Source organism: Cynocephalus volans, chromosome 6 (assembly GCF_027409185.1).
Source record: "Cynocephalus volans isolate mCynVol1 chromosome 6, mCynVol1.pri, whole genome shotgun sequence".
Taxonomy (NCBI): domain Eukaryota; kingdom Metazoa; phylum Chordata; class Mammalia; order Dermoptera; family Cynocephalidae; genus Cynocephalus; species Cynocephalus volans.
Window position 1 is genome coordinate 83,615,314 of NC_084465.1, and position 27,899 is coordinate 83,643,212.

At 36.4% G+C, this 27,899-nt stretch overlaps 1 protein-coding gene across 1 annotated transcript in view; it reads left to right on the top strand.

The window, feature by feature from the left end:
* ITGB8 (integrin subunit beta 8) overlaps nt 1-27,899 on the top strand; it is a 78,666-nt gene that overhangs the window by 16,085 nt on the left and 34,682 nt on the right. Inside the window, exons 2-3 of the mRNA XM_063101265.1 lie at nt 16,157-16,242; nt 21,653-21,827. Of these exons, the coding sequence (XP_062957335.1) occupies nt 16,157-16,242; nt 21,653-21,827 (261 nt within the window). The remainder of the gene's footprint in view (nt 1-16,156; nt 16,243-21,652; nt 21,828-27,899) is intronic.

The following is a 27,899-nucleotide window of genomic DNA, read 5'->3' on the forward strand; positions in this document are numbered from 1 at the left end:
CCACAAAATCTCTTCTAAATATCTATACATAGTTTCAATTTTTCCTATATTTTAGCAGAGCATTAAGAGTGTAAAGCTAATGGAAGGTCCCAATGACTTCAATTTTATAATACATATGGTCCACCTTTTTAGGCATAGTATTCCCTAGAGATTGTCTTAAAATGCATCAACATAAAGCAAAATCCAGGCTGTATGTTTTGTGCCCTAATGGTAGTACACATGATTACTCATAACGTTTTTAATCTATTAGTGGAAACTGTTAAAGGTGTATTTAAAGATGGGAAGAACAGAAGTGTGAGGATTAATTTATCAAATGAGTAGTGTGGGGATATCAAAGTGGCAAAATTCAGGGATAACCTGTAGAAACAAGATTGCTATATGTGTGTGGACGGGAGTAGTTGAGAATGTCCAGGGGAATAAATGCAGCAGCAGGACAAAGCTTCCCTAAGAGGAAGCATCCTGAGCTGAGGTCAAGAGAGTGACAGAAGGGGACAGAATTGAGAGAAAGTTAACCTGAATGTCACAGAAGAAAACACATCAAGTTAGAAAAAGAAAGAGAGAGCATATATGACATTTTGGTCCATGCAGAGAAGACGTCCATCCACCCTCTCATTCAACAAATATGTACTGCGCCTTTGCAGTGTGCCTGATATTGCTCTCAGCCCTGGTGATATGACAGTGAACAACATAGCAGACAAAAATATCTGCTTTTATGGAGCCCGTGTTATAACGGGAACACACAGACAATAGACAAAATAAGGAAATAGAATGTATAGCACACTAGACAGTGCTATGTGTCGAGTACCTTCTATAGAGAAAAACAAACCCGGATTGGTTGTAAGGTTGCTGAAAAAGGAGGCACAATTTAAAATAGGGTAGTAACAGAAGGTCCCACTAAGAAGGTGATATCTGAGCTAAGTCCCTAGGCCTCAGGGAGGGAAATAAGAACAGGATAGTATCTTCCTCAATAGTATATCACTTTAAAGGAGGAGATTGACATTATAATCCAGTATATTTTATAATTTTACCTAAGACATAATAAATGCTAATCATCTAATAAATATTTTCCAACAATGACTGTGTGGCAAGCACTGTTCACCGTACATAAAATGAAAATAGGAAACAAAAGGAGAAAAGTTCTTGTCATCATGAGTCATATTTTGGATGAGGGAAGAAATAAGTACTAAACATATGGTTATAAGTTGTTATCTAGTGTGTTAGGCAGTGTTGAGTGCTATGGGAAGAAGTAGAGCTGGACTGGGGGATAGGTGGAGCTACCGTTTTCAGTGGATGACATGGGGTAGGCCTTGTAAGAAAGGTGAAGTGTGATCAGGATCCCAAAGGCAGTGAGCGGGAGTTTGCCTTGTGGAAAACTGGAGGAAGGTGAAGAGATGAGAGGATATCAGGCACTGTGAGAAACATTTAATAGGTGTGAGGATTGAAGGACTGGAGGTGGCTGATTGTTGGTGTCTGAATCCTAGAAGGAATACGTGAGATTGAAAGACAGAAGGTGGTGGCCAGACAAGGTAATCTGTGGAACTGGGATTGTAGAGGGGTTGTAGTTACTGGTAATTACAAGGTTTAAAGCCATGACAATGGAAAAGAGTTGCAAAATCAGGGAAGAGGTAGTAATGTGATCACACTGTATCAGGATGTGAATCTGGCAACAACGTATATAATGATTTTTAGTGGTAGATGCTGGATGTAAGAGACTGTAAGAAAGCTGTCACAATAAAGCAAATGATAAAGAATGAGGGCCTAAACTAGGATGGAATCAGTGCGAATGGAAAAAGAGAGATGAATTATAATGATACTGAAATAAAAGCAAAGTCTTGGTATCTGGCAGGTTGTTGGGACTGTGGTAAAGAGAGGAGTCAAGATTGACCACAAAGATTTAAATCAGAATAAACAGAATTACATTAAACAAAATAAGTCATTCAAATCAGAAGACAAACATAATATTTATTTGAGACTGTAGATTTTTGAAGTTGCAGCAGGCGTCTACATGGGACACCCAGCAGATTGTTGAAAATTTAAGACAGAAGCTAGGATGAGAGTTTGGAATTGAAGATCCTAATTTGGTGGTCATGTGCAAGGACCTGAGACTTAATGTTATTTCATAAAGACATCAAGTTGTGGAGTTCAGAGAGAGATATGAAAATAGCCATAAGACATAAAAATGGGAATAATTTGAGGATGTGAGACATGAGAGTGACCACTCACTGTTAACAGACAGAAGACATTTAAACATTGCTAAATGCTAGTTGCTAAATGTAGCTAGGAAATGTTTGTTTGAATTTAAGTGAGCAACTCACTAGATGTGTAGAGGAAATGATACTGGCAAGGAGAACTCTTCTTCCCCCCAAAAGAGAACAAAGACAATTTTGAGTTGGAAAGAAGGAAAGTTATTTAGATATTCTTGGTAATACAAAGGTAAGGTTAGGGTCATATCTTAAGTGGGGAGGACTTGGTAGAAATGCTTGAGGATTCGAGGGGAAAGAATTCGAACAGTGCATCTGAAAAAATGTGATGGAAAGTCAACAAGAGGTGAAAAAAGCAGGTACAGGGACTAGATGAGGGGAGAAAGGAATTTGGAGGGGACCCAGACCTTAACAGGCTTGTGACATTGCCCCAGCAGGCAGCTTCAGATACTGAGATTTAGGCTTTTGCTTAGAATACATCACCCCATTGTGGCTGACCTAGTTCTGCTTACTCGCAGCTCATGTTTTAGAGTTGTTGGCTCAGTAGCCTGCCTCCTGTCTCATCCTCCAGCTCCTCTTGAATTTGTCACTTATTCTGCTTCTTTTGGTCCTTGGGGCCTAAAAACTCTTTCATTGTTTCGTGATCCAGTGTTCCCTATAGCTCATGGCAATTACCTGCTACAGTCCCTGGCCCCAGGGATTTCTCATGACTCATCCATGGTGAAGGCAGTGAGGTGTGGGAGGTGTGGGGGAGAATTGGGTAAGGCAGAAAAACCTTGAGCAGGGTGATGAATGCATTGTGAAATTTAGAAGTGCCTGATGATGATAACAAAGATAAGGAGTGGCACTGTTAAATAAGAGCTGCGAAAGAACAGAGGTTGATAAGTGCTGGGAAGTGGAAGCTGGGGAGAATCCTACAAGTAGCCAGTGAGAGCCAGGAGAATATTGAAACACTGCTTGAAACTGTCCCCAAGGAATGAGGAAGTCTGGATAAAGCTGAGTTTTGATGAAGGGAAAATAGTAGTTAGACTACTTGGAGAAATGTGGAAAATATGGAACAAAAATTTCATAAAACAATATGGACTATAGTTCACAATATAGTATCAATATTAAATTTCCTAAATTTACTAACTCTACTGTGACATATGTGTGTGTGTGTGTGTGTGTGTGTGTGTGTGTATGACACACACCTATATATGACGCATTTGTATAGTCAAATTCATGCCAATGAAATTAAACTGGAAAAATATTAATTGAAAAAGTTTAAGGTAATGTAAGTATTTTAGAAGATTATCTATCTTGTACGATACAGTTGGGTTAAAATCTTTTGATTATAATTCAGAATTTCCTTTTGCCTGAGCCCCCAAATAAAATGAATTTTAGAAAAAAAAACAAAGTATTTAGAGTCACCTTTGGCACTGAGGATAGAAGAGAATTTACTTTAGAGAATAGAATATAAAATATAGTATTAACATGTAGTTCAAGCTATATTAGTATTATTAGTGATAATAATAGCACTCATTACTAAGACACTTCATCTCACGTTGATACTACCTACTAGATTCAATTTCTCATGCTGCTGAGAGTTTGCAAGAAATTCCAAGAAGAATATAAAATAAGTATTTAATAAGAATATAAAAAATAAGTTTTGAATTTGTAAAGATTTTTATCATCTCACAACTGAGCTCAATTCACATGAAGGAGCATTAAAATAGTTCACCTCTTAATCTGCATGGAAGAAGATATGTAAATCAGTCAAATTCTGTGTAGGGATAAACAACTTTAATTAACCACAACTGCTCTGTAAGTCAGAAGACTTACATAATGTGTCATTGGCTATCTTTCTAATAATCATATAATGTAATTTAATATTTTTCTATATACTGTCAGGAAGGAAATATATTTCCTCACTGTGCACTGATTTCCCTCTATCTAACAAATAATACTTCATCTAAATTAATTTAATTAAGCTAATTTTAAATACTTTATTGATATTATTTTCATCAATAAACTGTATCTATTTAAAGTGTCAATGGATGGATTTTGACAGATGTATAGACCTGTGAAATTATCTGTGCAGTTAACATACAGAATGCTTCCATCCCCCCAAAAGTTTGCTCGTGCCTCTTTGCTGAAAGAGTTAAAACATAAAACAGTGAATAGTTATTCTGCGTTACGGATAACTGTCATTTGGTGTCCTTTTAAAATAAATCTTTCATATTATAAATTGTAATAGTCCCATAAGCTAACAGAATTGATCGTGCTGTAAAGCATGCCCTCCACCAATCATATCATTTTAACTCACATACTTTCCTTTTTAAAATGTTCTCACAGTTCAGTGGATGAACATAGCACGTAACGAGGGGGAGCATTTTTCCTATCTCATCAGCAAGGAAATAAAGTATCAGCCAAGTTAAATCATGAAGCCAAGGTCAGCAAATTGGCAGGGTTAGGACAAGAACAAGTTGCCTTATTCCCTGTTCCAAATTTGGCTTCCAGGGCAGAACTGGAAATTCACAAATGGAAATAGCAAACGGGAGCACCATTTCATGGGTTACTGCCTCATTAGCATGTGGCTCAGAGCTGTCCCCTGGCAAGAGGTCGGGGAAACACAGTTGTAAAATAAGTAGTTCTCCCCCATGCTGAATAAGCGCCAACCAATCTGATTCATGCCCTTAGTAATATATGCAGGCTGGGGCTTTCATACTAAAACTCAGTTTCCCTGTGCATAGAAATAAAATGAATTTTTAAATTACCCCAAGATATCTAGGGAGATCTTTGACTCTGACAGTAAAAAAATAATTTTACTGGGGAGAATCTAATATCCTCATCTTTAGAGTGGGAAGATGAGATTACCTTAGCACTGATGGCAGAAAAAGGTAATGACATACTGCTTGTATTAAAGAATTAACTTGAGCTCCATGGGAATTAATATTGAATCATCACTTAAGGACTAAAAATAGTACTAATTAGCAAGGGGTTTTCAGTTATACTTTGGAATAAATGTCTTCATGTTATTCGCTATTCCATCTAGGACAGTGTTTATCAGAAAAGGCTCTGTAGTCAGAACTGGGTTCAAACTTAGTGTCGTTAATTAATAGCTGTGTGAATTTGGGATAAGTCTTAGCCACTCAACTTTAGTTTCCCATCTTTAAAATAGGCATAGTAGTGGGATTTTTATAAAGCTTCAGTGAGGTAATACATATCAATGCTTGGTATTGGGCCCAAAACAGAGTATTCGCTTAATAAATATTTATTTATTTATTTTTCCTAATTCTCTCCTAATTGTATATATGAATTTAATTTTAAAGTGGCGGAGTCAAAAGGTATAAATGCCTTTTTGAACTTTGCTATGTAATTACAGAAAAATCAAGTTCTAAGTGAACTAAAATTCACTTTGCATTTTAATTTATTTAGTTTTTTACTTGGAACTAAATTCCTTACTATACAGGGTGTTGCTTTGCTGCTGTACTCAAGTTCACACCTGCAATGTGACTTCAGATTTAAAGAGAGAACGTAGAAACACATTCCTATTATCCTGGGGCATTTTTTTACTTCCTTAAGCATGGCATTTGAAATTTCGACATTACAGTGTGCTCTTTTTAATTTTTTTTTTTAAGTGGAGAAAGGAAATTTATACCTGCCAAGAGTTGGAGAGGAAAATAGGAAGAGCCCCTGGAACTCTAGAGTGTGAGATTGAAAACATCATTTAGAGGAAAAGAATGGGAAACCGGTGAATATTTTGGCTTTTATAAAAAGGGAGTGTGCCTCATAAACAAGACAGTTGGAATGTATGGAAAAGTTCCAGTTAAAACAAGACCCAAAGCACATGACTAATATTGCTTTTCCAAGTTAGACAAATGCAGCTTTGACCAGAATTTGCCTAAGGAGGGACCTCTGGAGCCCTCCTTGAATTTTCAGATTTTGATTGTTTTTGAAGTTCCAGGTCTGAAGTAGGAAGGCTCTTTTGAGAGATGCTTTGGTTTTGACACCCCTCCCCTATCTTTTTTCCTGTGTTTCTCTCACTTTCTCACAAAATCCTAGCAGGTGAGTGGCAGAAGACAAACTGATACACTTAGGTATTAAACAAGCAACCATAAAATTGAATTTGATTCTCTTTAGGAATAACTCCTATATGTTGAGCGACCACTTGACCACCAAGAGAAACTTCACTGCCTAGGAAATTATATGGAATGCAAAGTCATTTTCATGTGCTAATATCCCTTATGCTCTTTCATTTCCTTCTCACATCAAATAATACATGTCAAGATGTACATAGGATATAATCTAAAAATAATCAAAGAACTTTCAACCAGATATCTGCATTTTACCTATCCTGCAAAACCAGCTTCAGGACAACCTTTATGTGGGGAAGAGTCCTTCATCATTAACTCATGGTGTTCTCTTTCTCCTTTCACATTTTCTGTAACCTTGGCATGGATTGCCTGGTTTATTGATTTCTCATTTGACAACACCAAAATACTATGCATTTAGGGTGACCTTAGGCTTCAGCTTGCCTCAGGAGTTTGTTTACACCTGTTGCGCTGGTGTAATTAATAGTGCTCCTTTCAAGTTAAAAGGTGTCCCAGTGTACAGCAGAAGTTATATAGTCACCCAGTGGGTGCTGCAGAGTTTTTTCAAAGCAAAGTTGATTACAATATGCATAAATAAATCACAATGAAAAATTCAGATATGATCCTATCTGACCAGGCTTCTAGTGATGGCCCTTCTCAACGCAAATATCAGTGGATCCACAATGGTTCTTCTCGTAAGTTCCATCATAAACTAGAGTTTTGATTTATGCCATCCCAGACCACTTTAGGCTCTGACTCATGTTGGGATTGCCCCAAATAGGGCAGGGCTGACTAATGGAATGTGTAGCATTGCTCAAACATTTCTTAACCTGCCCAAGGTTGAAAGTGATTTTTTTTTTCTTTTGCTCTCCAAAAATCTTTATGCTGGTATAAAGCTTATTATAATCACATGAATTATTTGCTGTGTAACAAGGGAGGCTGAAATTTGTTCCTAAAACATGAAGGTTACATTTACTAAAAGCCTAAATAACCTGGCTGAGAAGCAAAGATGTTAATGTTATTTTCTAACACTGGCATTATAAGGAAGTTCTGCTCAACAAGGAGTTTCTCACCTTTAGAGGGGCAAGGAACATTTGCTGAACTGAAACTGGGTTTAGATATGAGCAATAAGAAAAAAATAAGTGAATTTGGTGGTTCTGTATCTGATGATATGATGGTAGCATTAAAAAGTGCTATTTTAATTCAGTATTATTTTGTCATATATTCAGAGTTCTTTAGAAAGGAACTAGATTTGCTTTAAAATAAATTAGCAGAACTATACAGTATCAGATGACCAAACGTAAAAAAAAAATTGTTACTCTAGTTATGTTTGTTTTTTCACATTTGCATCTACAGCAAGATGTGTGCATCCAGGTGTGTATCATTAAGTAAACAAATTATAAGTACGTTTGTAAATGGAGATTATCTAAAAATGTAACTAGTCAAGAGCTTTAAAAGCCTCAGAAATTAACTTGACAAATTAACCTCAACTTAGAATACCATTTACTCATTACACATTTATTGGGTGTGCACCAGTTACTAGGCTCATATCCCGACTGGGTATATAAAGAAAATGTGTTTAAGCACCTGTCCTAAAGGAACTGATAGTCTAGTATTCTTACTTTTCCAAGGGAAACAAAAAAAAAAAAAATGAGGAAATACATCTCTTCAGTGTGGATGGTCTTCTTTATGTAAAGTAGTGTTATGCTTAACATTTCTTTTAAAACATTTACATTCATTCTGTTAGTCTTTCTCTTATTAATCTACCCTTCAAAACTCAGATGAAAATTAATCACATAGGAATTGTGTTTATCTGCTAGTAAGAAGGTCTTTAAAAATATTGAATTAAGTAAGATTAGGGTAAAATTTCTTCTCATATCAGACACAGTTCTGAGATCCAACCTGGGACAGATATGACTGCAGGTGCTGAGAGAGGCCTGGGCCCCCTTCACTTCTGCCACCTCTAGCACTGGCTTCCATGTGACAAGTTCCCTCAAGTCTGAACATGGCTGCTGCAGGTCAAGACTTCACATCCATGTTGCAGGTAGAGCAAAGCAGGATAGGTATAGGGCAAAAAGGCCCCTTTTTGAGAAGCTTTTACAGAAGCCCCATTCAGCAACTCTGCCTCCAACCCAAGCCTCAGAACTACTCATACGGCCACCATCAGCAACTGGAAGGCTGGGAACTGTGGCATTTCAATTTCTCTCAGTGCCATCTTCAACAAATCTAGGGTACCCATGGTAAAAAAGGACTGGCAAGCAAACAGAAATCTCTGCCACAGTACTACAATCATTTATCACCCTTTGGGATAGATCATTATGTTACTGGATGGCAGTTCCAGTTTCTTGGTCAAACCATGGAGAAAAATCTTTCACGGGACTGAGTGGAGCCCACGTCATGGCAAGCACCTGTATGGCCAAAGGAAAGGAAGAGGAACAGACAGAACATTTAAACAACAGGACTTGATTACAAAGCAAAAGTGAACAAGAAAGCTGTGCAGGCATTCCCTAGAGAGAGGAGCCTCGCCGCGGATTCCTAGGCAGAGGGTTATATGTTGTTCTGGCATGAGGGTGTTTCTCTGTTCTAACCAGGGGGAGGAATATTTGGCCCGGGGGGAGTATCTAGGGTAATTAAGACCTAATACGCTGACACGAGGTTGCATTAACTTACTGTCCTGTGTCCCTTTTCTGAAGTTTCTGGTCATGTACAGTGGTGTCACTTTTCGCTTAGTTTTGTCCTTTCTGGTCTAGCATCACAGATGGAATATTGTGTAGTGGTCACCTGCACTTTTGTTCCTCTTCGTGGGCAGGCGCTGTGGTTTTGGCAAACTGCTAAGTTCCGGGGGTAGCATGCTGATTGGTAGGGAGGTTAAGCTGTCATCAGCTCATTGTGGGTTCATTAATTGCCAAGCAAGGAATCTGAATATTTAGGAGCAGCTTCTCTGGGGGGTGTCGCTATTCCGTCCTGCCTCAATTGTAGTAGACGTTGTGGGTGCCTCACCCAGACTCCTTTTAAATCTGGTGCACCTTTCCCCAGCTGCTGTGAGTTCTAGCTATTAATGGCTCACAGCTGCCACCTTTCAGAAGAATTGCCTTTGGTGAAGACCAAAAGGAGCCACGTCACTCAGAGATGCCTGGGATGTTAACCCACTCCACTCCCCAACTGGGTTGCTTGCAGCCCATGACTGCCTGATGTGAGCTCCAAGACAGGCTCCGTTGCTGCAAGGTTGGACAACTTTGTGTTGTCATTGATGCTCAGAGCTCTAGGTGGGATCAGGCTGAGGCCAGACTGCAATTGCACCAACATCTTTGCTCAGTGCCTTGCCCTCTCCTGACCTTGTTACCTTACTTGCTTTCTCAATAAATCACTTGCTAAGAATCTCTGTCCCAGGTTCTTCCTCTGGGGAACTAAGTTATTTTTTCTTATAATAACCTTATTAGCTTAGCTGTCTCTGGAGCTACTGTATGAGAATAAGAATTGAACATTGCCATAGTGCTTCCTTTTCTTCCAAATACACCTTCAAACTATCAAACCTACCCACTGGAACTGCTAACAGAAAAGGCAAGAGGGAAAGGAAGCCAAACTGTTTTTCAGTAAACGTCAATACTGTTGTATGTTTTTTCAAGTGAAAGTAGAGGCGAAATGACTTAGACAAAATGGTTTTCCCCATAAAGATACTCATATTCCGTGGATTGAATGCTTATTTGCTGCAAATGTGAAACAAGTTAAGCAGTGTGGCAGAGCCAAAGAAGAAGAATTTGCCCATCTGGCTGCGTGATGCTGCTAGAGAGTAGTATTTCCTGAATGCGTAATTTAGGAGCAAACTACAAATGTTAAGATACATTTTTAACTCATTCTATATGGGCACAGGTGAAATATGCATTTCTTGCATAAAAAGTTATTTTAATAACTTGAATTTTGCCACAGATTTATTCTAATCCTTTTTTAGTTATATCTGCTTGTCTATCTCAACAGTAAAATTATGCTCCGTGCATTCCGAATGTTAAAGAAAACAGCAAATGAAAAATGCTAATAAATAATGTGGTTTTGTGTTATGTACAGCTACTTCTGTTTCTCTTTTTCCTCTGGTTTATCCTGGGACTTCATATGTACATAACATATTTCCTTGCTCCCCCTGTTCTGAGGTACTGTCTCAGGCAGTAACTTCCTGGTGATGGGTCTTCTCTAGCTCTTCAGAGCTTCCTTACTTGATTTACCTTCTCCAAAGAGCTTTCCATGCTGCTGCCATTCTCTCATGCCTCTTTACTTAATACCTATTAAAATTTAAGTGATTTTTGTTTTGCTTCCTATGCCCAATTTTCAAAGAAGTAGGCCTACCACCTGCTGCCTCCCTTTATTTTTGTAGGGTCTTTGGAAAACTTCAAATGAAAACTTGGAGTAACTAGATAATGACAAGTGATTAGAACACCAGTATATTTCCTTGCTCCAATTTTTCTTTCAAATGAGAGCTTTTATTAAGTTTCTGTGTAAAGGACAGCTTCAATAATCAGGTAATGTATTTTGAAGGTACCTGTAACATTTACATGACTGTGATATATACAGAGAGAGAGAGAGAACAAAGAAACCCCAAAGTTATACGATAAACTTTCCTCTTATGTATGCTCAATTTGTCAGGTTTTGACTGCTATCAAAGCAGAACATGTACTATAATAATGTTTACTTTGTACAGTGTTTACAGTGTTTTTTTAAAGGAAGCAACTTTATACAATTATCCAAGTTTAATTTAATTTGTATAGTAAATGCAATTAGGAAAGGAATACTTCCTGGAAAACAAAAATACATTGCCCACAAATCATTCTGTCTAGAAGTAACTGAAGACTCTAGAATAATTGATTCTGACTATCAAGGACTATAATCTTTAACACTTTTATTCGTTCCTTCTTCCACATGCTATGGGTATCCTCTAACTTTGTTGTATAGACTTTACAGCAGGAAAAAAATTGAAGTGTTTCTTAAAATTTTCACTTGATCCGATCATTTTTCTTATGGAGAGACCCCAATGTAAACATTGATATTTCTATTGTCTTTTTTAGTTTTAAGGGGTTTTTTTGTTTTGTTTTGTTTGCTCCACTTCCCCCCCCGCCCCCCAACTTCTATAGGCTAAATCTTCTCAAAATAATGTGACTAAACGGAATTATCTAAAACAAAGAATACCTAAGTGGGTATCAGTGGGTATCATGAATGTGTAGTTTCCTGATTTTTGTGTACTCTATCCTGTTGATGATAGATATTTATTATACTTATGACAGACAGTTATGGAGGTCATTTCACATGCGTCATTATCATTTAATTCTAGGAAATAATTCAAAAATTATTCAGCTTAAGTTAATGTTCACATTTCAAAATGTTAATAAATTGAAGGTATTCTAAAAGACTTTCAGTAATCCAATTCATAGTCACACCAAAATTGTGTTTGTAATAGATTGGACTGATGTATATACACAAGGGTACTTCAAAAAGTTCATGGAAAGATTTGTATTATCTTTTAACTCTACTTTTCCACAAACTTTTTAAGCACCCTAATATTTCGCTTAATTGGCTTTTAAGAATCATTTTTAAACTAAAAGAAATGCAGTGAATTTTTACTTAACAGCTATTTTTAAACATTAGCTATATTTTTAAAACTTTGACTTTACAACCAAAGGACTTTATTTTACTTTTTTTTTTTTTTTTTTTTTTTTTTTTTGTCGTTTTTTCGTGACCGGCACTCAGCCAGTGAGTGAACCGGTCCGTCCTATATAGGATCCGAACCCGCGGCGGGAGCGTCGCCGCGCTCCCAGCGCAGCACTCTACCAAGAGCGCCACGGGCTCGGCCCAGGACTTTATTTTAAAGATAGCAAATTATGTTGACAACAAATTGAAAGACACTTAACAACTTCTCTTTTTTATTTGAACCTAGGACTAAATATACACACATATACACACAAACATATATATGTATATATACACGTATAATTTATTGTGATATTAGTTATAATAACACTGCAACAGTTCCTGTATCGAATGCCTGTTACATCCTGAGCTCTGTGCGTGACGTACTTTGTCTCACTTCATCTTCATACCAGCAGTTTGATACGGGTATAGTTAGCCCTGTGTTATAGTGGAGGAAATGGGGGCTTAGAAAGTAGAAGTAACAAGTCTAAGGGCACATGACTAGTAAGTAGTAGTGCTATGGAAGTTTGGAAGTTTCTTTCCAGTAGCCATTAGCAACGCTGCCTCATCACTTCTGTCACCTCCAGTTGTAATGTAATGAGAAAAAGTAAGACTCGCAGCCCATGCTCACAGACCAAGAAGTAGAACTATCTACAAAGTAGGCACTTATTGGCAACATGCTGTTAAATCTTTTACTGATTTCTGTCAAGACAACACATTTTTTAAAAACATGGGACTTATAAGGCACTGAAGGCTAAAACAAATGGGCACAGAAGAAGGATCTGAGGATATGTGGTTTAAAATATTATCATTTTGCTTCCATTGGCTTAAAATTTTCCTATAGGAGAAATTTTTTAAAAATATCCTTAATAAAAATGCTATGCTAGCATATAAAGAATAAGGTGCAACATCCCTGGACAGATAGCTGAAGAAGCAGCAACCTCAGTTGTAGAGTGGGAAGGACAGCCCCTCAGGCACACGCTGTAATGAGGAGTCAGTGCAGCGCCGAGGGCTGTTAGGAAACCAGTGCTGGAAAGTAGCTTTCCTGTAATGATGCATCAGGGGCAAAGGAACCGAGAAGACCCGGACAGAAGACTGGTGACAGACTGCCAGTGTCTGGAAGCAGCAGTCATGCATTGATGTGTGTGCAGTGTGAAGAAGAGTTCTACTCTCACAGAAGACCATGTGTGCACGTGAAGGAGAGGGATAGAGAGAGAGAGGTGCCTAGCACATGCTGACTAAAGCACTCATAACAGTTTGACCATTCAGTGAAAAGAACTGTGGTAACCGATATGATATTTGCATGTTAGGTATTTTACTTACTTGCATATTTTAAAATTAAAAGGAAAATCCTTAAAATTCATGCCAAAGTGTATCTGCCATGTCTTCTGTGAAGTATAACCATGACACTCTCCCGAAGTAATGTTGATACTGTTCCCATGAAGTTCAATTTATGGCATTCCTCCAATTCTGCAGAACTGTGAAACCCACCTCCTCCAGATTCATTTATGGGATTTTTTTTTTTCCCTGTAGTTTTATATACACTCTGAGAAATGTCAGCCCTGGAACCTGGAAGTATTTACAGGGCTAAAGTCTCTGTCCCTCTCAGTCATCATCATTATGTGTCTGAAGTTTGAGAACAAAGGTTGCCTCTAGAACTTTTTAGAGTCAGAATACAAAGAAAACAGGTTTTTGCTTGTAAATTTATTATTGACCACATGTGTTATGGAAATAGGAGCCTGACCTGAGCATGAGTCTGGGTTAACTTAGGATAGTATCTGAAAATCATTAGAAATAGAGACCAGAGTCCTAGACTCTGCAGCTTCCTTTCCATGTGACTGCAATCTTAACTGCCATTGCAAAAGTTCTTCTCATTGAGTGAAGGGCTAGGTCAAGACTGAACTGAAATAGACTTAATTCCATGTTCCAGTTGGGTCAAGGCTAAGAGTCTGTAAGGGTCAAGTTGGGTCTGTGCGTTGGTCCATTTGTGCTGCTATAACAAAATAACCTGAGATGGAGTAATTTACAAAAAAAAATGTTTTAAATTAAAATTTAAAACAAATTTACTTCTTATAGTTCTTGAGGTTGGGAAGTCCAAGACAAAGGCATGGGCATTTAGTGTCTTGTGAGGGCCTTCTTGCTGCATCTTCACATGGGAGAAGAGTGGGAGGACAAAAAGGGTCAAACACTTTTATAAGGGCCTTAATCCCATTAATGAGGGAGGGTTCTCATGACTTAATCATCTCCTAAAGGCCTTGCCTCTTAATACTATTAAATTGAAGACAAAGTTTCAACATATGAATTTGGGGGAACACGTTCAGGCCATAGCAGTTTGAAAATGTGCTTGATTTCTAAACCTAAATTGGTTTTTTCTCTGGGAACAAAACTAAAAAAGTCACTTACTTTTCCAAATATTTTAGGAATACAGGTTTTACAGTGTTGCGGGCTGAGCCAGATGGAAGGTTTTTAGGCTAGGGCATCTTCGTACTTAGGTGGCCAAGTCGGTAGTAAAGGGAACCCAAAACATAAGAGTTATTTTTAGCACTTGAAATTCTAGGCCAGGTCTGGAAAGGCCAGTTTTGGATAATATATATAAAAAGTTGACATAAAGTCAAGGATGAAGGGCAAAAGGGAGTATAGAGAGGATATAATAGAACATTAGTGGTGACAGGGAAGGATGTTTTCCACTTATCCCATTGGGTGTCTGGGGAAATTCAGGGAAAGGTCTCACTACCACCGCAGTCAGCACCTGTCTTCTGTGTTTATTCCCATGTAGTTCCCTCCTCTCTCTCTCTATGCTACCTCCAGTTCAGAACTGTTTTTACCTTGTATTACAGAATGTTTGGGAAAGTTGAGAGAAAAGAAAAAGAGAAACCAGGTGGAATGGGGGCCACTAGAGATTTTATGGTTTCTATCCCCTATATCCATGTATGTATATTGTGTACACACATGAGTGTGCACATGAATGCTTTTCTTTCATGCCTATTACAATTTTTTAAGATCAACACAGGTTAGAAGAAATAAAATGAGATGAGAAAGAGAGATAGCAATTGTCACTGCCTCTAGGGAGCCATTCTTAAATATGCCCCCTTTCCCCAGCTCTGACCGTCCTAAAGCAGAGCGAGAAGCCTCTTCCCCATGTTCCTCTAGTGCTTTGATGAACTCTCTCTTGTGCTCGCTACACTGTGTTTTATTGTTTGCTTATATAGTTCTCTCCTCACCTGGACTGTGAACTACCTACCTGCGGGATGTATACCTCATCTACTGTGTGCCTGTGAGTGAGATGGATAGAATCACACTGTGCTTTCCAGTGTCCTTAGGACATCTCATAGTAAAGGATAGATGGTAGGAAGTACGTAATTGTTCCACTGAAAACTCAAGACAAAATGACATTTGACTCATCCAAATAATATTTTGTGTTCAATTTTATACTAATGAGTCTTTAATTGTTTAAGTAGTTAGTAGACAGAGGGATGAAGGTAAATAATTTCCAGGCATAAACATGTTATTAAAATATCACAGCCATGTGCAGGAATCTATGGAAAAGTGAATTGGTCATGTTCTTAAAGTGATCCAGTCTGAGCAATTATACTGAGTTAACTAAAACCAGTCATTCAGTTTAACCAGTTTATTTCTAAAATACTAAATCATGTCATCATGTCTGTTTCTGGTATTCCACAAGCCAAAATAATCAGCACTAAGACAATTAGGATTCCCAAGCTAATTTCTTTATATATCCATCAAAATTATTTCCCAGAATATTCATTCACTAGGACTCAACAAGAATTTATATGTTGAGACATTGAGATTAATGTCTGTCAATGATAATTTTTATAGGAAAAACTCTAGAACCAAAATACCTACTTGGTTCAGATAATATGAAATACAGCAAAATTGCAACACACCAAAAAATTGGAGGCCCTTCTATTATTGCAGCAGAATTTAAGCCAAACCCCCAAAGCTGACCAAAATCATATTTTCATCCCCCTTGTTTCTCCCCATCTTACAAAACTAAATACTAATTACCCAGGTAATTAATTGCAATGAACAGACTGACTCTTCCCGAAGAAATTATACATTTTTTGATGTCATATATTTAAAACGAAAGGTCATCTTATTTCTATTTTCAAAATATGTTTTGGTCTAGTATTGTGTACACTCGCTAACAGGTGAAGAAACCCTAACACCTTGTTCTATCCTCCATTACAGAAAACAACAGATGTACAGCCTCGAATGCAGCCTCCTGCGCCAGCTGCCTTGCGCTGGGTCCAGAATGTGGATGGTGTGCTCAAGAGGTGTGCCTTTTTTTTTTTTTTTTTTTTTTGCTTTTTGCTGTTTTTCTTTTCCTCATAGTTGATTTTCTCTCTAGCATGATTTTATTACCCTAATATTCTGTGCCTTGAAGGTATGTCAGGGAAAAGAAAGATACCGCTGAGCACAAGGAAAATTTTATTTGGTTTTATGCTTGGAAACAGCATATCTGGCTGAGTATAAAATTAAGTATAACCTTTTTATTAGGAAAATTATGGTAATGTTGAAATGAAGTGCAAACCATTTTATGTTTTCCATCTGTTCTATAGAGACAATTGGCAAACAGACAGTAACTTTTGATAGTTCAGTAGGTTTTGGTGTGAAATTCTTGCTTCAGTTTGAGGCATTTGGTTATATATCCAAGTGGAATCATGCTCTTGTGATTGCTTATTAAAGAAAAGCAAGCTAATTAATTTGTTTTTATTTTACATTCTTGAAGATAGGTGATTTACTCCATCTCTTAACATTGTTCAACAATTCATTGGTTACTTGTGGAAAATGTGATGCTTTTCTTTTGACATGTGGCCCTATTCATGAGGCATTGTATACATTTGAATTTTGTGGAATGGAGAATAGCTCAGAAAATGTTTATTGTTCAAAATTAGTGCTTTTGTATGCCACCAAAAGAAATGAATCTCAGTAACAGAATTCTAAGTAAAGCAATTATAGTGCATTTCTTCCTTCTTGGCTCTAAGTTTGTTTTGTGAGTTTTTTCTCTTGTCAGTAATCTTCATTCAGAACTATCTGTATATGATAAGTTGTGCTGAAGAAGCCTTCTGCTAATTTGGGGTATTTTTTATGAGATTTCCTAGGTAATTTTACCTGTATTTATGTAGCTCCTGGAAATTGCAGCAAGGAGACCTTTAATGGCCTTTTGCTTGACATGAAGATAAATTTCTATCTTTTGTCTCCTCTGATTTAGCTAGACAACTGCACCTACCATCATCTTTCTCACCTCTGTTGTTACTGTTTGCCTTGATGCATCCCCTGGGAGGAAAAAGGAAGCAGAAAAGTAGCAAAGGGCCATGGCCATCACTTTCTTCTATGAAGCGAGTCAGGAGAGAGGCAGGGAAGGGGCTCACGAAGCTGTAGCCATGTCTGAAAGTAAACCTCTCTTACCGACAGCCTCAAGGCTTCCCAGATGCCCTCTGGGCTCCACCAGTGAGAAAATCAGATGTTATTCACAAATTAGGAAGTGCTTCTCTAAAACCCATGGAGCCCGACAATGTCATAGAAAAGACCATTCCATAATTTCTGGGTCCAGTCCCATTACTCCCTGTGTGCCAAGTGACCAAACAAATTCACTCTATTCTCTGAGCTTCCTTTCTTTATCTCTACAACCTTGAATTTGGAATGTACGTCTAGATTTTTGTTCTTAAGAATGCTTCATGGCTTGACATTTCCTGACCCTAAGCCAGTACTTTATTTTAAACTTTTACTGCATCACTAAGGAAGGTCCTTAGAGCCCTAAGATTGTGCCCACTGCTGAGTGCCTTAGTGAGGGTAGGTTGGAGGAACTTTCAAAAGATGGTTCAGTTGTCAGCCAGATATAGCATGTTAGCCATAGAATGCCAGGATCCAGAGGGACCCCTTCTCCATCTCACACCTCTGACTGGCACAAAAATATCTAGAGAATCATAGCTCTGGGAGTAACAGTCCTACCACAGAGGAAGGGATTTTGAGTATTCAGAGGAATGGGTCATCGGATGGAAGGAGGAAAGCCAAGGGGAAAATAGGTGGCTGCTGGAAGGGAAGAGGCAAACCTAGATCCACTGTTGGTCAAATCCTTCGATGAGGATTTCAGGGAAAACACTCAGAAATTCACTTGACTGTTCATGTCCCAAGATATTCTTCTGTATGTATGACTACTATGTAGTGCAGTGTAGTCTAATTTATGTACTGAAATAGCAGGCTCCAAAGAGAGACCGAGTTGGATTCAAATCCTTGTTCCCCCAGTTTCTAACTGTATCAACTTGGACATGTTATCTAACCACTCCGAGCCTCAGTGTTCCCTGCCTCTAAAATGAAAATGCTGACTATACTGCCTCACACTGCTGCGAAGACAGCATGAAGCAATACGCAGGAAGCATTGGGCACACAGGCATTGCTTAAGAAATTGGACTTGTGACTATAAAGAACTTTGGGGAGACTCTGGAGCAACTCATTCAGGTTTGGGAAACTAAGAGGATCGTGTGTTAATAACACATCAGGGGAAGGAAGCAACCAGTGTCAGGACTCAGCCACCGTCCATGTTATTAACAGAAGGAGCTGTCCACTTCCTGCAGGCTGACCTGACACTATCGAGAGGAAGAATGTATTGTTGAATTTTGGAGGATCACCCACCAGTAACAAAAGAAACCTGGTTTGTATAATTTTAAAAGCAGGTCAAAAGTAAAAAGTCACTAGAAAATTTAGACAGGGTGTACTCCATTTGCTTGTGTTCTCATGTAGGAAGTGAATGTGCCATTTCACATACATTTCCTTCTCTTTCGCTCCGCACTACGTAAAGAGTAATTGAGAAATAATTAGGATAGAAAGGAGCTTATCAATATTACCAAGTTTAATGCCTCATGTTTCTTTTTAATATCTACCAAAGACATGATAAGTTTTGAAAAAGTCTCTCTCTTGCTTGCTATGTCTGAGCTAGAAGTTCTGGGGGCAACCTTGGAGCATAGTTATCCTAAAATGTAATATGAAGGGTATTCACTGTCAAAAGGAAAATGATAGAATTCTTTCAGTTCTGTGCAGATTGCTGTGTTTGGAAGTCAAAAAGATTGAGACAGAGTAGGAGAACAAACCTTTTCTTATTTATGTCCTCAGAATACTATATTAAATGAATGAAAATAACAACTTATGAAAAGCCAACCAGAGTAATTTCAACCTGAACTTTTCATTCTCAAATAGCTTTTAGATGCAGAAAGTTGGAGTATAGTTTCGCTTGTGTTTCTCTGGCAGAAAAAGTAAAACATAAGGATTAGAAGGAGTTAAAATGACACAGAATACCAAAAATTAAAAGGGTGTGGTTTCAAATTGCTTTTCTTTTATACAAAGTGGAAAGTAGGCCACAATGGCTAGGAACAGCATTCCTTTCTTTATTTTGATGCCATGGTCTTTTCTTCCCTTTTCAAACCTAATTGGCAAATTGGCAATGTTTTTCTAACTTAGTTTTTACAGTGGGATGAAAACAGCCATGCTGATTCAGACAGTGCAAAATAATTGAGAATATTTTGCTGACTGCAGCAAAACTATTTGACATTTCAAGGTCACACGGCATAGCCTGATGTATAGTTACAGTGAATTAATCGTATTCCCTTCTCTATTCTGTTTACACAAATAAGACTCCCTGGCCGAATAGAAAACTTAGAACTCTACGTACTTTATGTCCTTTCCATGATTGAACTCTTGGGTTCTTACATCTGTAAACTGCACGTGACCCTTTGTCTGTGGCATGTCATGTGAGTCATGAATGAGCAAACATTCACCAAGCCTTCTGTTCTCTCAGTACTCCCCACCCCTGGGAAAAGTGGGCTCCTCCACCTAGCCTGAGGCTCTCCAGGGGGATGTGACCTATAGAATAGCAGTTTGTTTGCCACCTCTCTCAATACCTCTGAGTTTGACCAATGGACAGGATAAATTTAGATTCAAGAAATTAAGGCTATGACTATTTTAAACTTTAGGTTAAAATCTAGGTGTATGGTCAATAACAAAGCAAATTTAATTTTTCTGTTTCCATGAAGTCACTTACCAAATGACAACTGGAAATCCCGGTTGGAAAGGACATATTCCCTTTTGCCTTTTAATTATATTTATATCACAAGTGTGCTCCATGCTCTAATACAGGATCAGCACTGTCAAGGGCCACATAGTAAACTTTTAGTCTTTGCAGGCCACATGCTGTCTCTATGGCAACATTCTTCCTCTTCTTTATTACTTTACGGCCCTTTAAAAATGTAAAAAGCATATTTTTGCACTCAAACCATACAAAAACAGGCCGTAGTCTGCATTTGTTCCACAGACCCTAGTTTGCCAAGCCCTGCTCTAAACTGAAAGAGGAATTAAAATCTTTGTATAAATGATTTTATATTGCCTACCACCATCCCATCTAATTACTCACCAGTTCCAGGGATGTCCCTTTTTATAATTAGTGACCTCATATTCACCACTCATGTCACCTTAAACTTGAGCCCCTTTTGTTATAACCCTATGACATTTTGTGCTTTCCCTAAGTTTAATTCCCTTGACAATTATATTTACTTGCTCAATTATTGAATTTACCCATTGTCTGTTGAATTTGATAATAGGGACTCTGTCTTGCTCCATTCTGTACCCTCAGCATCTAACAAACTATTGTCCCTGAGTAAGTATTCAATCAACATTCTTTGAATGATTAGTTGATTGGAAATCCAGTTCACTAAGTCATCTGAATTAAAGGAGGAATGATTGAATGCCAGATCAAAATGACTTCTGCCAGGAGGAACACTGAGCAAATAGTTAGCTCATGTGTAAACAAATATCCCAAATAATTCAAACATATTGATTATGTATAATAAAACATATTCCCATACTTTTCAATACGTTTTCCATTCTCACGTAAAAAGACTTACCTCAATATCAATGGTTACATGAAAAATAAAAATATCATTTTTTTCTCAGCCAGGATAAATTAAATGTTATGCTTATTTCATTAGTTCCAATTATCAGATGGCTCTTACATAGCCGTCAATTAACCAGTGCTGAATGATAGTGAACATTTTAGATTTAGTTGCAAAATCAGGAAAATTTAAACTGTAATCTCATACCTCCCACCCTCATCATGAGCATCTTCTTTGGTTTATTGAATTATTTACAGGCTGTTATGAGTACTAGAAGTTGGGAGGTTTAACGGTCTAAATAGTATAGATTTCAAATTCATTGTTTTAGGAATTTTCGATAATTAATTTAGCATGTGATTTCTAAGGACTTGCTCTCATATTCCAACACAACAGTGTATAATAAACATACCCTTTGGAGTTTTTGACAACTGAAGCTTACATATGGAACCACTGAATGGTCTATTTTGGCTAAATTTTCTTTTGGATCAGTCTTTCCAAAGTAAAATATTTATAAAGAATTAAGTTAGTGTAATTTTTCAGTGATCAGTTTAACAACATTTAAACTGCATGGTCTGAATCACTTCTTTAGTAATTCATTTTCTTCTTTTTAAATAAATTTAAGTTTTATTTAAGACAAATTTGCCAGTACTCTTATTGGAAACATGCAGCTATTTTGAACAGCTGCATAATTTGTTCTAAATTGGAAGATGGCTTCTTTGCAGTATTTGCTATGTGATTTTCTTTGGTTATAATTGAGATGATATGCACTAAAAACATCAGTGATTTTCCTTCTTTTAAACAGGATTTCATTTCAGGTGGATCACGGAGTGAACGTTGTGATATTGTTTCCAATTTAAGAAGCAAAGGCTGCATGGTTGATTCAATAGAATACCCGTCGGTGCGTGTAATAATACCAAGTGAAAATGAAATTAATACCCAGGTGACACCAGGAGAAGTGTCAATCCAGCTGCGTCCAGGTTTGGTGATTTTCAAATAAATCTATGATGATTCTTAATATGAAATTACAATTCATTTTAATTTGCTCATATTTAATATTGTGAGGCTGGCAATATTGTAGCAGAAATCACAGTGGGATCAGAATCAAGAAATCAGAATTCTAGTCTTTATCATTCCTATAGCTAACTGTGTTACTTTGGACACTCTGCAAACCTGACCACAGTATAGTATAGTTATGTGTTCTGACCACAAAATCTAATCATATTGTGATGTAATTACATATCTATTCCACTGCCAGATCTGGAAGGGGAACATGTTTTATTCCACTCTTTCTCCAATGCCTAGCAGAGTTCTGGCATGTAGTTAAGTACTCAGTTAATGCTTGTTAGGTTGATTGATCAATTAATTAGTCAGAGATGTGAATTAAACTAGGTGCTTAGAGCCTCTGTGATGAACTTTTAAACACAAAACTACAATTCATGATTATTATTAATTACCTTGGACAGCTTTGTGATGGCCCCTGAGATTAACATACACCTTTCCTCTGTACTTCTTTTGTAATTTTCCTTCCATCACAGTGTATTTAACAGTTTGGCACCTGTTGTATGTCTCTGGAAAGTATTCATTTTTCTCCAATGCTAGAGAGTCCCAGTGTACAAGCTACATAGAGCAAGATAAGTCAAGGTACAGAAGTATGTACCACTCCTTTAGATGGACTTGGTTTAAAGCAGTATGCACTTGCCTTCAAGCCTTCAGTATTTCATTGTGGGTGGTCCTGTCCTATCATTAGTTCTTAAACAATTCTTGACACATTCCCCTCCTTATTCCAAAGCTGAGCTATTTCTTCCAGATTCTTTGATTACCAGAAAAACAAAGTCAGTTTCTTTCTTGGCTTTAAGCGTATTCCCAGCTTCCAGTTAAAACTATGCTATTCAGTATATAAAATAATGATACAGCCCAGTAGGAACATATATGTGCAACAGTTGGAAAGAGATACACAAAAATGAAAGAGATTAGGTTGGTAAGATCACAGCTCTTCCACATTATATTGCAAAAAATTAGTGTAGTTAATGAGGTCTTTTTAGAAAAAGAGAGAGAGGGAGATATGCTCTTGTTCACCTAATTCTAACTCAATATATTCACTAAACCGTGCCCTTAGATATTCCTGTAAATACACATGCGTCTCTCTTGCACACATAGCCTTTTAATGTTATGGTTGCCCAACCATCTTTAATGATTTCTTTTTCTCTCCCTATTATTCTAGTAGTTTTATTATCCAGATTTTCTGATTTGTATGATCCTACTTGGGTGTTCCCCTGAGGCTACTTCTAAAATCCCCAATTGCTTAGACATTTCTCTATCCCCAGTGACACTGTCACCAAGGGCTTTTCTCATTGTGCATTCACAAGATTCTTCAGGTGCTTAATCCAGGCCATTGCCCTTTTCCGGCTGTATTAACATCAAACAGTAGCACACATGTAACTCAATTATGTTTTAACTTTCTGACTCAAACTCACTCTGGAGTTCACTCTTGAATTTCAGGGAAAGTCTTAGAGCTGGTTAATATCATCTTTAATAAAAATCTTTCTTCCAATATTCTAGATTCCTGCCTCTTCACTCTTCATTTTTCTTCAGTAAGATTTTTAAAATAGAAGAACTTAAAAACACACCCCTAAATATTTGCAGACTAAGTAAATAAGAATTATATATATAATAGAACAATTAAAGTTAATTAGTAAACTTGATGTTTTAGTCTGTTTGTCTGCCATAACAAAATACCATAGATTAAGCAGCATGAGTAGAAATTTATTTTCTCTCAGTTCTCAAGGCTGGAAAGTCTAAAATTAAGGTGCTAGCAGATTCAGTTCCTGGTGAGGGCTCTCCTCCTGACTTGCAGATGGCTACCTTGTCACTGTGTTTTCACATGGCAGAGAGACAGATCTAGTATCTCTTCTTGGAAGGGCATTAATCCCATCATGAGTTCCCCATATAGATGACCTCATCTAAACCTAATTATCTCCTAAAAGACCATGTCTAAATACTGTCACACTGGGAACTAAAGTGTCAACAACATATGAATTTGGGAAAGGGGGACACAATTCAGTCTGTTGCACCTGATACATAAAATAATATTTTCAAAAGTCTTTGGAATATTTTTAGAAATAAATCATATTTTAGTCAAGAAAATTCAATTTCAAAAGGTGAAAACTGTTTTTGTAGGCCCATATCTATGAGCACAGTGCAATAAAATTTTCAAACAATACAAAAGGATAAACAACTATCAAAATTCAGAATAACCTGTCCTAAATAATTCTGTCTCCAAGAATAAATTGAAATTATAGTCATAGACTAATAATAACAGTATCACACATGAAAATATATGGGATGTAATTGACTTTCTCAGAAAAATTCAAAACTTTAAATGCTCTTATTATTAAAAAAGAATAAATAAAAATTAACTAAGCACTCAAGCAAAGGAATAGGAACAATGAAACAAAATAACCATAAGAAACACAAAAGGAAGGAGTTCATCAATTTTAAAAAGACAAAATTAATGAAATACACATTAGAAATAAGCAAACAAAATGGATGTATAAATCTAAGAGCTGGTTCTCTGTAAAGCCCAACAAAATAGATAAATTATTGGCAAATCTAATTAAGGAAAGAGGACAAAAAGCAGATAACCTAATTATATACACTATAATACAGAAACAGAAATTGAAAAAGAAGACTATGAAATATTAAGCACGAAAATTTTGCTAAAATGTTTGAATCTTGATAATATGGATCATTTTCTAGGAAACCATGTATTGTCTTAAACTGACTCAAGAAGAGGAAGAATCCTAAGAAACCTAAGGATATGTAAGAAGTTTTAAAAAATTATATATACCCTCTTAATAAAATAAGAAGTGCTTTCTATCGTCATTAGGTCTAAATGCTTTCATGGGAAGAAATGTTTTATGTTCACTCACATATTCAAGGAATACATTCTCCCTATGCCATATAAACACTTACATAGCTGTAGTGAAGGCCTAGAAACTCCTCAATTTTACAAGATTCATATAACCCTACTGTCAAATCCTTAAGAAAATTTTAGCAAATCAAGTTAAACTGCATGTGATAATAAAAACAGTATCACCAAATGAATAGGCCTAAGCTAGAAAAGCAAGAGTAGTTGATTTTTGGAATTATTGTATTTTTATAATCTCAATTTGCCAGAAAGAGACAAAACATGTTGTTATCTCAATATATGCTGAAAAAGCATTCAATAAAATTTATTGCCCATTCCGGGCAAAATCAGAACTGAAGAATACTTTTTAAAATATATATTAAAATCCGTCTGGAAGTTTTTACATAAACCGTTAGATAAGAAAATGAAATAAGAATTTAAACATTTTGAAAAGATAAAGCAAAGTTATTACATATCTACCTGGAAAATCTAAGCAAACCACCTAAAACCAGCTATTGATTTTTTTAACTATGGCAGGTTGTTTACAAATAATTAGAAATCAGTGAACTTCCTAGATAGTATTAAATATAATTTTTTAAAAAGAGAAATTCAAAGAAGCAACCTAAAATATAAACTGTCTAGAAATAAACTTTTTAAAAAAATATGTAGGATCTGTTTTGCTACCAAAAAGAAGATATGAATAAATGGAGAAGAATTTTATGTTCCTGAATGGGAAGATAATATTATAACAATGACAGTTCTCTATAAACATATTCTATAAATACAACAAAATCCAAGTCAATCAATAAATGTAAGACAATCCCTATCAAATTCAAATGCAGTTTTTTTAAAAAACCAATCTTGATTTAAACTCATTATGCATGTGTCTTTGTATATAATAGCATATTTCTTTTGGATGCATTCATGGGAGAAGATTTGCTAGATCAAATGTATATAAATTTATTTAGGTTTTAAATCTATATTGTCATATTACTCACAAGAAAAATTGATGTCTAGTTTAGCCTTTCAGATTAGCCCTGCCTTTTCTCATTCTTTTTAATGTCTTCAGCTTGTTAAGTGTAACTTGCCTATTAGCTGTTTTTTGGGGGGCAGGAGGGGGTTGCCTTTTTTCTAGTACTGGAAAGTTTGAACATTTTCCCTAAGCTTATTAACTATCTTTATCTCTCTTTTTTGTGTGTGTGACTTGCATCTCCATGCAAATATATCTGTTTTCCTGATTGAATGCTAATTTTCAGCAGCTTATTATATATGAAGCTTATCATATATTACTTGCCTCTAGTAAATGTGACTATATCCTTAAAAATGTCTTGCTCTTTTTTAAATGCTTGGGATTTAAAAAATTTTAAATGGTATTTTTTTCTATGGGTATGTTACATGTAATTTATACACTTAAATTAATTTAGCTTGTTTCCTTTTGTAGATTAATGATGTTTTGGTCTTCTGAGACTCTAGATTAACAGTTCAAAAGTTGGGTAATTGTTTCAGTGCTGTAGACCAGCAGTGATAGTGGTAATGAGGCAGGAAAAAACTGGATAGACTTGAGAGAGAATGCAGAGTTAAGAGTCCACAGGAGTCGGTGATTGATGGGCCATGCAGGACTCCTGGAGTCTTGCTCAAGCAACTCAGTGAGGTTGGGAACTCTGCTCCCTGTGTAGGGAGTGGTATTGAGTTCAAACTAGGACATTCTGTGTTGAGGGAGAGACTTATCTATGTGAGGCTGAACCTCAGGGGAGACACGGGTTGGAGATGGAGGTGAGGTGGAAAACATGCAGAGGAGATGGTAAGTGAAGGTAGTGTGGGTGAGATCTTGGGGAGTAGGAGAGTGAAACATATACTTCCATGGCAGTCATTATGGAGCTTGATTTTATTCAACTTCCTACTGCTATTTGAATTTCTAGTGCAAGTTAGTATAATTGTCTAATGTGTGTAAGTCATCCTTCCAACACAGCTATGACCTCCTCAATGGCAGAACTATATTTTATTATCCTCTTATTTTTTTGTTAAATTAAGTATTAAATTATTTAATATTTATTAAAAATTAACGTAAAAAATAAGTTCAACTCAAAAAATTAATTTTGGCATTAAAGACATACCAGCTTTGGGGCATAATACATAAAGCTAAGTTTTACCAACTGCAGATATATAGAAACATGACTCATGATGTGAAAGTCCTTTTAACCATGAAGCATAAGAGTCAAGGGTTTGATATAACACATATCTAAGTGTAAAATGCATTTATCCCCCAGTATTGACTTAGATCTATTTATAGATTATCACTTTATTTTTATCTGATAAAAATTCATGACCTTCAGTGATCTGTTAAGAATTTTTTATTTTTTATGGATTTTTGTATTGCATCATATACTGACTAGATTTCTTAAAGAATGTTAGTAGGACTATATTTAAAATCAAATATTTTAAATGAGATTGAAAACATATATTATCTTCTGCATTTCACTTCTTAAACTATACCTTTCTTTCTTATTTTTACCTATCAATCTTATGGAAAATAATAATAGAAATAGATTACTGATCCTAGATGATGTTCTCTAAGGATGCTGAAATTAAATTTTTAGGAAGGTAGGAAAGAAAAGGGAAGTCTGTAATTCTGATTCAGAAGTAACACAATGTATATAAAATTAGCTTGACCTGTACTTCACTAATTTAAGAAAATGTTTCAAACTCGATTCATTTTAATAATGTAAAGAAAAAAAATTCTTTAACTGTAGTTTATCCTAAAATTTAAGATTTTCTAAGTATGCCTTACTCTTCCTTAATTTAAAAATTAAAAATAAATAAATAAATAGAAATTTGTACATTTTCCTTCCAGCCTATGGCATATATCCCCTATTTTATTCCCACAGAAATCCAGAAAAGTGCTCATGTCTGTACCTTCCTGTTTTAAACCAAGCCCATTTGGGGCCTTCTCCTTCCCCTGCTCAAGTATAATGAAAAAAATTGGCTTCCTTCGCTTTCTTCCTTCTACAGTTTTCCACATTTCTTATGGTTTTTCAATTTCATCTCATGCTGAATGGTTTTTTAGTTATATTATCTTAGTACCCAGTCATGGTTGTTGCAGCCAATACCTAAGAGATGATCACACCATTATTTGAATACTTTA